This window comes from Salvelinus alpinus, chromosome 13 (assembly GCF_045679555.1).
Source record: "Salvelinus alpinus chromosome 13, SLU_Salpinus.1, whole genome shotgun sequence".
Lineage (NCBI taxonomy): Eukaryota > Metazoa > Chordata > Actinopteri > Salmoniformes > Salmonidae > Salvelinus > Salvelinus alpinus.
In genome coordinates, this window is record NC_092098.1 from 9,836,380 (window position 1) to 9,849,569 (window position 13,190).

Genomic DNA, 13,190 nt, shown 5'->3' on the forward strand with positions numbered 1-13,190 from the left:
AGGCAGAAAGCTCTGTTATCTGCATTTCCAAATGTAGCTCAACATTTATTAAAGTGAAATTCATCCAGTAATTGCCCGCCTCGGCATGCCCTGTTCCTGACTCCCACCTCCCGGGCCACCTGCCCAAAGACACCACCAACTATTTCCCAGCATGCCACAGGGTAATTAGACCTTTCAGACCCCGTCCACTGAGAGCCTGGTAATTGCGTTAACAAAAAAAATTAACAGCGCATCATGAGGATCATTATGTAAAAATACCTGCTAATGAAGCATTAGCCTTGATTTTATCTGGATTAAAAATCGCTAGAAACACAGAGAAGTGAGAGTGCGCAGAGACAATGTCAGGAGAATAAAGTTTTGAAAAAAAAAAAAATCAACTAGGGGTTTTAAACAGTCCAGGAGTTTTGCTGAGACGAATGTCATCCTCTTAAACTAGTGGTACCGATATATACAGCGAGATCCATAATTATTGGCACCCTTGATAAAGATGAGCAAAAAATACTATAAAATAAATACTAAAAATGCTGAGCTATAATGCATGCAATAACAACAAAAAATGTATATATTTTTTATCCTAATACAATTGCTCAATTTTTGGATTTGTTTCAAAAGTAATAGAAACGAAGATAAGGGTCTAAATTATTAACACTCCTGTTTTCAATTCTCTAGCACCCTCCCCTTGTGAGGATAACGACACTGAGCCTTTTTCTAAAATGTTTTATGAGATTGGAGAACATGCTTGATATCCTGCCGTTGACCTTAACAAGGGCTCCAGGACCAGTGGAAGCAAAATAGCCCTATAACATCAAAGATCCACCACTATATTTTACTGTAGGTATGAGGTACTTTTCTGCATATGTTTCTGTTTTTCAGTGTGTGGCCAAACAGCTCTATTTTCATGTCTTCTGACTAAAGCACCAGTTCCAAGCCAAGTGCCAATGCCGTTTATCAAACTCCAGGCGGTGCTATGGTCAGATTATTTTTGGCATACAATATAGCTCAGTATTTGTACTATTTATTTTATACAATATTTTTTGTGATAAACTGTAAATACAAATTCAGATATCTTGCTATTTTGCCGTCGTGCTATTTTAAAATGACTATTTCAGTAACTTTAAAGGCAAAAACATAATTGATCATTTGATTATAAAAAATTATAGATTCTAAAATTGGTTCATTTTATGGTTCTTAAAATCTCATCTGGACAATTGTTTTGCCAGTTCTCTACAAAACATTGAGGTGCTCAATTAATTTGTACTATTTCAAGAGAGAGGGGTATTTGATGATTTTAAACGTTTTTCATGACCATTTGTCTCAACAAAAAATTGTTTCTAGCTTATATATATTTGGTTAAGAAGTGACTGTCACTTTAATTTGTAATTGATTGCTCAAGTAGGTCACAATACGCAATCATCTGAATATGTTGAGATATGCCGTAACTCATCATACACGTTAAATCAAGTGGTATATGAAGACATTTTCTATGACAGTTTGTCAGAGTTTACTGTTTTACATTAATACATAGGACAGGCTAGCGGGTTAAAACATTTGTACCATCTGTGAACATCATGAAAATAATGCAAATAATTTCTGAACATAGGATGCATCATAGTTGGAATGTACGTTTCTTCTGTTACTAAACTACCTGTATAAATACACCGCAGATACAGAATTTGGACAACATTTAGAACACACTTAAAGTGTTACTGTAATTATTATTTTTGAAAGGGAAAGGGAAAGGGGGATACCTAGTCAGTTGTCCAACTGAATGTATTCAACTGAAATGTGTCTTCCGCATTTAACCCAACCAAGTAGCCTACAAGTGGGTTGTCTAATGATGGTTAAGTACAATGTAATGTTGGTTAAGTACAATGTAACAACGCATATAATAACAATAATTGTTACAATGTACTTACAGGAGGAGGAGCCTAATAACAACATTGTAAACTGTAACTGTTATTTGGAGTTTCCTTTCAGTGTTATGTACCTGCAGATACCATAGCTTACAGCAGAGCAGCACTGTCGGACAAAAGAGTGACTATGTAGAATAATATCAAACATCAATATATATTATCATCATTCAATAATTATATTATTAAGAATTATAATTTCACAGTAATAAGAATAGGCTATTATATGTTCTATACTGAAATGTATTGTTAAAAGTCGTTGTTAACATGTTTCATGTGGCTTCAAACTTTCTCAACGTCAGATCACCAAAGTTACAAAACAATGGAAATGATTGACAGATGCAAGTGAGAATAGTCTAATGCTAAGACTACTAAACGAATCAGTTGAATGGGGGATTAATACGGCGACAGAAAATGAACAAATTGGCATTTTTTTATTCACGTTTTCAATCAAGAAGGACATAACAATTATTACCATTGGCTCTAAGCTATAGGCCTAAAATGTTTTGGCAATGTATTAATTAATTAATTAATTGAGACATGAATTGCAAGAGAGAGAGAGAGGGGGGCGTTATGCTACGTTTCAGTTAATCATCAGCTCATTCAAGGTGCTAGTCAGCGCCACATAACCTGCATATGTGTATTTGCCGAAACATGGTTGTTATCCTTGGGAAAACCAGCCTCACACATGGAGGTCCCACCATTGGGATGAAGACCAAACGACAGATTTAAACTATGTACAGTTTTGAGAGGATACAGGAACGTTTTCGTGTGGTAACTTACCTTTTTGTTGGGGTTTCGCTTCAAAGCGGGCTGCCAGCACGAGGAAGCAGAATTTCTGAGCTAATTAATAAATAAGCTCGCTCGCATTCTCCACCATGAATGCTCTTTCGGGGAGCGCATCTTTCTTTCCAATCAGTCGACCGTGTACAATTATCCATCTGCTACTCGCAAACGATGCACTTTTTTTGTTCAGATTATTTAAATAGACTTCTATTTAACATTGGCAGTTAGTGGGCCTACCGTCACGTCTCTACATTTTGACAATTGCCCGGCTTGCTGAATGGTTGAGTTTAATCATTATGTCGTTTAGGTGTCCGGACAACACATCACTGCAAACAGCCTATGCAATTTGCTTCCTACTATGTTCCTCATCATAAAATGCTTATAGGCTACTAATAAGTTTCCCACTGTTACTAGACTTAGGCTGCATTAACACAGGCAGTTGTTGGTCTTTTGACCAACCAGATTAAAGCCAAATTCATTTTAAAACCCATGGTTCTAAAATTAATTTAGCCTTAAGATGCTTTAGGGAAACCGGGCCCTGGTCTTTTGACTGTAATTGGGCAAATGATCAGAATTGGGATGCCTGTGTAAACGCAGCCTATGAAACCTATAAAAACGAATGGTTTGGTTTGTAGAAACTGAACGGATATAAAACTTCAGATTAATTGAGGCCTCAATTTGTCATTGTAAAACAGATAATTCAAAACTGAGAATCCTCACTACATCCTGTGTTCAAGTTCACTTTTTCTCCAGATGCACATACATGCCTTCAAGACTAAAACACCTAACTATACAAAAAGTGCAATGCAGCTTATTTTCAACACCCCGTGCCCTAGCCAGGGGTATTCAACTCTTACCCTACGAGGTACTGAGCTGGTGTTCTGTTCTACCTGATAACTAATAGCACCACATGTCTAAATCAGTCCTTGATTAGAGGGGAACAATGAAAAAAAACGTGAAACTAGCTTCGAGGTCCAGAGTTGACACACACATCACACACACACACACACACACACACACACACACACACACACACACACACACACACACACACACACACACACACACACACACACACACACACACACACACACACACACACACACACACACACACACACACACACACACACATCCCACTGGGCACACAAGGGAATTATCTTGCTGTTAATTAAATGAACTGCTGCTCATCTGATTATAAAATCTCTCTATTTACTGTTTCTATAGACTAAGGCCTGGGCAGGGAATAACCCCACACCGCAGAGCCCACTGAACCTCTCTACAACTTTGTTGACAATTAGGCTATCACTGCAGACTTCTTCAAGTAGCCTATGTGTCAGAAATTACAATCCAGATCATTAGGGCTACCTAGTGGGATTTTAATAATGAAGATAATATCATTTAGCATATAGGCCTACAATGTTTGCAAACATCCAACGCAACAACAAAAAACATTCCTGCCTACTCCTTTGAAAGGGCTCTCCTCTGAGAGATATAGAAAAGCACATTTGTCTATCAATCAGATTTCTTCCCTGACTAAGATCTCTCAAAGTACACTAATCACATAAAGGGACGCTTTAAATAAAGGCCGCACTGCCTTTGAACATATAGCAAGCTCCTATAGTTGTTTTAAAAAAAAATCAAGAACACATGCAGGATGTGACCTAATATAGATGGAACATAGGGTATTTATAACATGAACAAACACATCGAATTGGCTTGATATATAAGCAAAATGCAGTGCCCATGAAAGAAAGTGCAAAACAAAGACGAGCAGAGTAGAGTACTGACGAGTCAAACTGTGTCAACCCTAGTTACGTTCAGATGAGCTCTCAGAAGCTGACCCGTGCGCGCAATACGCCTGCACTGGTCTAAGACCCCGTCCCTTATGTCATTATCTCCGATTGTCAGCCAAATTAATTGAAATTATTTTAAATGTATGCCATGTCTATGAGATTTGTTTTTTCGTTTGAAAGACCATTTTCCTCTTGACTACTTTTCAAAATCTAACTTAGATGTGGAATCACAAGGTTTGCTTAGAACATAGTTTGATAACAATTAGTCTAGCCCATGATCAGGCTATTATAATAAACAGCAGCCTGTAGCCTAGCTTAGTATTAGTAGCGCAGTGGCCTACACATGATTAATTATAGCCTAAGTTATATAATAAGAAAGGTACTAGTTCGAACGACATCTAAAACTACAAATTCAGATCATTGTTCTGCGACTGCGTCATCATACTGCGCCAAGAACTGTTAAGGAGACAGGACCCCATTTTCATGTAGTATGGAAACAAACGCCTCCCGTTTTGGGGCGATACGTATGCATTGAATTATTGTACAATATAAAGCTAAGTTTATAATTCTTCGTGCGTCCTTACTTATTCGTTGTTCCTGTGTTTCGGCCTACAAGCTGACTGTCGCGTGCCGGATCTGTATGTATTCCTAGCCCTGTACAGCACGTTCTGTAGAGGCTGCTACTTCTCCTTGTCAATTATTGTTTGCTTAGCTAACCAGGTTCCCATGCTTGTCAACAGTGTGTTTTTGATGGTCTTTCACTTGCATTTTCTGACTTTTAGACGTAATTGCTAGGCAAAAGTGACTTACTTTTGGGAATAATAATGCCTAGTTTCACGTTTGTTTACCCCTCTCACTCTCACCTGCTCTCTCTGTGTTCTGCTCAGAATGTCAAGTGCTTGTATGAGGTGGGCTCTGAGCCATGCATCTAGAGCTGTCTGTGGTGGAACTCTCAACTCCTGGAGAACAGCCTCTGGGGCTGGGCTCCTATCATACAATGGGAGATGTGTGAGTGCATTGTTGTCTTGGGGATGGTCTCCACTGTCCACCACAGTGGATGAAACTGAAGAGGGGCAGGTGCCTAAGAAGAAGCAGGATCCCCGAGCCCGTGCCACCATTGGCAGTATTGGCCGGAAGATCCACCAGCGCCACCTGCAGGTGATCAATGAGAATGGCGAGAACATGGGCACCATGCATCGAGCTGATGTCCTCAGACTGATGGATGAGAATGGGCTTAAACTGGTCCCTCTCAACGAAAACAAAGATCCACCTGTCTACCGTCTAATGACTGGCAAACAGATCCACGAGGAGCAGCTCAAACTGCGTGAGAAACAGAAAGCCAAGACAGGTGTGTAATATTTAGCACATACACAACTACTGCCTTTACATCACACACATTCACATCTCTGCATTGCATACAGTGGTTATATCTGAATTATCTAAAAGGCATCCTCTCCTGTCTGATCTCTGAAAGCCAAACCATACCTTCGGTCTCTCCATAGGCCCTGTGCAGGTAAAGGAGCTTACTGTTTCCTCTGACATTGGTAGCCATGATCTTCTAACCAAGCTGAGGCAGGTCCAGACATGGCTGGACAAGAAGCACCATGTCAGAATCACTCTGAGAACAGGGCGTGTGGAACATACACAGCCACTGGTGAGAAATATCTACATAGGATTGCTTTATTTTGACCTATACAGGTTCTATTCATCCTTCTATAGTTTCAAAGATGCGTTAGAGATGATTTTCTTGGGTATGTATAATGACTACTACCATATTCATGTATTTCATCTCCCTAACAAGCTCATGGAACTAGACAGAACAGATACTGTACAGTTGAAGTTGGACGTTTACATACACTTAGGTTGGAGTCATTAAAACTCGTTTTTCAACCACTACACAAATTTCCTGTTAACAAAATAGTTTCGGCAAGTCGGTTAGGACATCTACTGTTTGCATGACACAAATAATTTTTCCAACAATTGTTTACAGACCTAATATATCACTTATAATTCACTGTATCACAATTCTAGTGGGTCAGAAGATACACTAAGTTGAATGTGCTTTTAAACATCTTGGAAAATTTCAGAAAATAATGTCACGGCTTTAGAAGCTTCTTATAGGTGAATTGACATCATTTGAGTCAATTGAGGGTGTACCTGTGGATGTATTTCAAGGTCGACCTTCAAACTTAATGCCTCTTTTTTTGACATCATGGGAAAATCAAAAGAAATCAGCTAAGACCTCAGGAAAAAGAATTGTAGACCTCCACAAGTCTGGTTCATCCTTGGGAGCAATTTCCAAACGCCTGAAGGTACCACGTTCATCTGTACAAACAATAGTATGCAAATATAAACACCATGGGACCACGCAGCCGTCATACCTCTCAGGAAGGAGACACGTTCTGTCTCCTAGAGATGAACGTACTTTGGTGCGAAAAGTACAAATCAATCACAGAACAACAGCAAAGGACCTTGTGAAGATGCTGGATGAAACGGGTACAAAAGTATCTATATCCACAGTAAAACGAGTCCTATATTGACATAACCTGAAAGGCCGCTCAGCAAGGAAGAAGCCACTGCTCCAAAACCGCCATAAAAAAGCCAGACTACGGTTTGCAACTGCACATGGGGACAAAGATCGTGCTTTTTTGAGAAATGTCCTCTGGTCTGATGAAACAAAAATAGAACTGTTTGGTCATAATGACCATCGTTATGTTTGGAGGAAAAAGGGGGATGCTTGCAAGCCGAAGAACACCATCCCAACTGTGACGCACGAGGGTGGCAGCATCATGTTGTGGGGATGCTTTGCTGCAGGAGGGACTGGTGCACTTCACAAAATAGATGGCATCATGAGGGAGGAAAATTATGTGGATATATTGAAGCAACATCTCAAGACATCAGTCAGGAAGTAAAAGCTTGGTCGCAAATGGGTCTTCCAAATGGACAATGACCCCAAGCATACTTCCAAAGTTGTGGCAAAATGGCTTAAGGACAACAAAGTCAAGGTATTGGAGTGGCCATCACAAAGCCCTGACCTCAATCCAATAGAACATTTGTGGGCAGAACTGAAAAAGCATGTGCGAGCGAGGGGGCCTACAAACCTGACTCAGTTACACCAGCTCTGTCAGAAGGAATGGGCCAACATTCACCCAACTTATTGTGGGAAGATTGTGGAAGGCTACCCAAAACATTTGACCCAAGTTAAGCAATTTAAAGGCAATGCTACCAAATACTAATTGAGTGTATGTAAGCTTCTGACCCACTGGGAATGTGATGAAATAAATAAAAGCTGAAAGAAATCATTCTCTCTACTATTATTCTGACATTTCACATTCTTAAAATATAGTGGTGATCCTAACTGACCTAAGACAGGGAATTTTTACTAGGATTAAATGTCAGGAATTGTGTGAAACTGAGTTTAAATGTATTTGGCTAAGGTGTATGTAAATTTCCGACTTCAACTGTATATCCATTAGTATTGCAACCAGTAAACCTATTTAAACCTAAATGTCAGCCTGAACACACCAGATACCTCGTCACTATTCTGTAGTTGAACCAGCAAAATAGTAAGACAGTTGGTTTTGAATTAAGAACTCCATTTTTTTATGCAAAAATATACATTTAATTCTGTATATGTACACAAAAACTTTCCTTTGGCAGAGCAGAGATTCATTAGCAACAAATATAAACCAGGCTTAGACATGCATGAATTATACAGTGCCCTCCATAATTATTGTGATAGTGACATTTTTTGTTGTTGTTTTGGCTCTGTTCTCCAGCACTTTGGATTTGAAATGATACAATGACTGAGGTTAAGTGGTAGACTGTCAGCTTATATTTTAGGCTATTTTCATCCGAATCGGAAATTACAGCACTTTTTACATAGTCCCCTAAAATATTCGGACTAATTCACTTATGTGTATTAAAGTATGCAAAAGTTTAGTATTTGGTCCCACATTCCTAGCACGCAATGACTACATCAAGCTTGTGACTCTACAAACTTGTTGGATGCATTACAGCTAGTCCTGAATGAATAGTGAATAATGATGAGTGAGAAAGTTACAGACGCACAAGTACTATACCCCCAAGAGATGCTAACCTCTCACCATTAGAATAACAGGGGAGTTTAGCGTTTTTGAGGGGGAATCATATTTGGGGGTCTGTAACTTTCTCACTCATAATTATTCACGATTCATTCAGGACTATCCATAATCATGGGAGTATCCACATGGTAGAAGTGTTTAAAACATTCTACTCTGACTCCAAAATGCTAAAGTACATTATTTACCATGTCATTTATATTGGGCACAAAATAATCTGAATTGCAACCGAAACAAACCGCAAGTGCATCAAACAAGTTTGTAGACTCACAAGGTTGATGTAGTCATTGCGTGCTAGGAATATGGGACCAAATACAAAACTTTTGATTACTTGAATACACATCTACAGTACCAGTCAAAAGTTTGGACACATCTAGTCATTCAAGGGGTTTTCTTTATTTTTACTATTTTCTACATTGTAGAATAATAGTGAATACATCAAAGCTATGAATTAACACATATGGAATCATGTAGTAACCAAAAAAGTGTTCAAAATCAAAATACATTTTATAGTTGAGATTCTTCAAATAGCCACCATTTGCCTTGATGACAGCTTTGCACACTCTTGGCATTCTCTCAACCAGCTTCACCTGGAATGCTTTTCCAACAGTCTTGAAGGAGTTCCCACATATGCTGAGCACTTGTTGGCTGCTTTTCCTTCACGCTGTGGTCCAACTCATCCCAAACCATCTCAATTGGGTTGAGGTCGGGTGATTGTGGAGGCCAGGTCATCTGATGCAGCACTCCATCACTCTTCTTCTTGGTCAAATATCCCTTAAACAGCCTGGAGGTGTGTTGGGTCATTGTCCTGTTGAAAAAAAAATGATAGTCCCACTAAGCGCAAACCAGGTGGGATGGTGTATCACTGCAGAATGCTGTGGTAGCCATGCTGGTTAAGTGTGCCTTGAATTCTAAATATATCACAGATAGTGTTATCAGCAAATCAGCCCCACATCATCACACCTCCTCCACCATGCTTCACGGTGGGAACCACACATGCAGAGATCATCCGTTCACCTACTCTGCGTCTCACAAAGACACGGCGGTTGGAACCAAAAATCTCAAATTTGGACTCATCAGACCAAATTACAGATTTCCACTGGTCTAATGTCCATTGCTCGTGTTTCTTGGCCCTAGCAAGTCTCTTCTTCTTATTGGTGTCCTTTAGTAGTGGTTTCTTTGCAGAAATTCGATTCGACCATGAAGGCCTGATTCAAGCAGTCTCCTCTGAACGGTTGATGTTGAGATGTGTCTGTTACTTGAACTCTGAAGCATTTGGGGTGCATCTGAGGTGCAGTTAAATCTAATGAACTTATCCTCTGCAGCAGAGGTAACTCTGGGTCTTCCATTCTTGTGGTGGTCCTCATGAAAGTCAGACTCATCATAGCGCTTGATGGTTTTTGCGACTGCACTTGAATAAACTTTCAAAGTTCTTGATTTGTTCCGGATTGACTGACTTTCATGTCTTAAAGTAATGATGGACTGTCGTTTCTCTTTGCTTATTTGAGCATTTCTTGCCATAATATGGACTTGGTCTTTTACCAAATAGGGCTATCTTCTGTATACCAACCCCTACCTTGTCACAACACAACTGATTGGCTCAAACACATTAAGAAGGAAATAAATTCCACAAATCCACTTTTAACAAGGTACACCTGTTAATTGAAATGCATTCCAGGTGACTACCTCATGAAGCTGGTTGAGAGAATGCCAAGTGTGTGCAAAGCTGGCAAAGGGTGGCTACTTTGAAGATTAAAAATATATTTTGATTTGGTTAACACTGTTTTGGTTACTACGTGATTAAATATGTGTTATTTCATAGTTTTGATGTCTTCACTATTATTCTACAATGTAGAAAATAGTAACAATTAAGAAAAACCCTTGAATGTGTAGGTGTGTCCAAACTTTTGACTGGCACTGTAAGTGAATTTGTCCCAATACTTTTAGTCCCCCCATTTCAGGGGACCATGTACAAAAAGTGCTGTAATTTATAAACGATTCACCCGATATAAAGTGCTGGAGTAGAGCCAAAACAATAAAAAATGCGTCACTGTCCCAATAATTACGGAGGACACTGTATATTTTTCTCTTATTGTGGATGGAAAAAGGAGTGTGCCCTTTTGTCTGTACAAGGACTCCATGTTAACTTTCCTGAGATGTGAAAGTATGGGCAGCTCAAATGTTAATGTTGTGCTTTTATGGTTTTGACGACAGGACAAAACTCTGGAGCAGATGGTGCAACAGATAGAGGGGCTGGTAGGATTTGTTTCCAATCCCAAAGTGATCCGAGACGGTAGAGCTGCCATGTGCATCCTGCGTCCACCCTCAGTGAAGGAACTCAAAGAAATGAACAGAGGTGCAGCAGCGCCGGCCACTGATACCAGCTCAGAGCCCACCACTTCACCTACTGTTCCCCCTACAGACCTCACACCAGACTCACAGCACTGAACTTAAATAGAATCTAAATTAACAGTTGTGTGTGGAAACTAATGAGCTCAAAAACGAATGGAAAACTTAACTAGTGAAGGCTATGTCATATCCAGTTTTTTTTTTTTAATGAGGAGGGCGGGTGTACACATAAACAAACAGCAATATACGCAATAAACATTTACGTAGGATGAGGAACAGCACGACATGTAAGCTTTATGTACTGGCTACTCGAAGGTTATGTTCAAATAAATGAACATATTCTAGCATACATGGAATGCCTATGTCTATTCTTACCTGTTTTTTTCCATTCTGGATGGTGGGAAACACTCTGGCATTGCAAGCCTTGCTGTCAACTACAACGTTTTCTATTAAAGGGAACATAGGTCCATATATCCATGTTATCACTACTGTCATTAAAATGCAGTGGCGTGCCGTGGGCCTGGGGCCTAGGCCTTCAGTGAGGTACTACACAGTCCCACCCGAATTAATCCACCTCTTATTACCATCATTATGCCATGGCTCTAGACACTATACATTTAGACAGAAACACAGTATAACCAGGCGTTGCGTCACCTTGAAATTGACAAATTGACATTTTTGGGTAAACAGTGTTTAACAGACAACTCAAGTTTGCAAAGCCAGTGTGGCTCCAAACACCAAATCGATCACTTGCAAATAATAGGCATTCCCAGCAGTACAGTTTGCAGTGCTTCTCGGAGCCATAGCGCTCGTAGTTGAAACTTTGAAAGTGGCGAGCGAACGAACCCCTTTCCCGCCTGTGATAGGCTTTGTGGCGTCGGGCGACCTCTCCTTACAATGTCTAACTTTTCTTGAAAAGTTCGTCTTGAGAATGGCGTTATAATTATATCCTCGACCAAATCGATATCTTCTCCTCCTTCCGCCATTGTGGGTTGAAAAAACAGCTTAGTAGAACGCGAATTAATTCGTTTATCAAATTCAGTTTCCTAGATCTGCATAGACCTGCCCATAGGACCTGCCTCTCAATATTGGTAATCCAATCAATAGACGTGGACGCACTACGCCTGCTAGCTGGCTCCTGTGTAACACTGGAGCCAGCCAGCAGGCGTACAATAGCCAACTCTAAAGCTGATTGGTTGACACAAAATTTTAATTTCCATTCACTTTAAGCTACAAGCGCCCGCACTGTTGATTCTGAAGGCCCGAGGGCAGATTTTAGACCCCTGGCAACACATGATGGCTGAATATGATTGGATAAAAGATCTAACATAAAGACCAGCCCTCCAAATCTCAACCTGGGGCTGGAAGCAGTGCAACCAAGAGGAAAGCTATGAAATGAAGAGTATAACTCTTACTCTGGGGAATAATTTAATACATATTTGTGGGAAAATATATTTTAAAAAAAATTATATTCTGATGATGTTTAGGCCAGCAGAGAAGGCCTTGCAGGCCCTGACGGCCCACCACTGTTAAAATGTGTGGGGACCACTCTCTCATTCAAATGCACCTCCAGAGATACAGGAGCTGATTTTGACTAAATAGAGAGGGAAATCTGGTAGCAACACAACAGGACTATGGTCAGGTATCCATACCTTGATGGCAAATGTCTTTCCACAGCCTTCATGGGGGCAGGTGTAAGGGCGCTGCTCTTCATGGAAAGAGCTGATGTTGCTCTGCAGGTTGAAAGGCGCACCCCTCCCTGGGACAGAGAAACACCTGGCGCTCCTCTGCGTGGACACACTAGTGCTGCTTCAGGAACCAGGTGGGAAACACCTTGCTGTGCTCATTACACTGGAAAAGGGCTGGAGACACAATCACTTTAAAGCAACCTTCACTGAGGAACTTTGTTGTAATTGTGCAGGTAAACAAACTTAAATTAAATCAAATTGTATTTGTCACGTGCGCCGAATACAACCGGTGTAGACAATACCGTGAAATGCTTACTTACAAGCCCTTATCCAATAATGCAGTTCAAGAAATAGAGTGAATTAAATATTTACTAAATAAAGTAACACAATAAAATAACAATGACAAGGCTATATACAGGAGGTACCGGTACCGAGTCAATGTGCAGGGGTACAGGTAGTCAAGGTAATTTGTACATGTAGGTAGGAGTAAAGTGACTATGCACAGATAATAAACAGCGAGTAGCAGCAGTGTAAAAACAAAGGGGGGGAGTGTCAATGTAAA

General features: G+C 40.1%; 1 protein-coding gene across 1 annotated transcript; it reads left to right on the forward strand.

Annotated features, from left to right (window-relative positions):
• The first annotated feature begins 4,926 nt into the window (after nucleotides 1-4,926).
• LOC139536982 (translation initiation factor IF-3, mitochondrial-like) lies at nucleotides 4,927-11,289 on the forward strand. Its single transcript, XM_071337752.1, has 4 exons — nucleotides 4,927-5,129; nucleotides 5,379-5,839; nucleotides 5,994-6,145; nucleotides 10,806-11,289. Exons 2-4 carry the CDS (start codon nucleotides 5,380-5,382, stop codon nucleotides 11,037-11,039), a joined length of 846 nt encoding a protein of 281 aa, XP_071193853.1. The 5' UTR covers nucleotides 4,927-5,129; nucleotide 5,379; the 3' UTR covers nucleotides 11,040-11,289.
• Nucleotides 11,290-13,190: the final 1,901 nt, after the last annotated feature.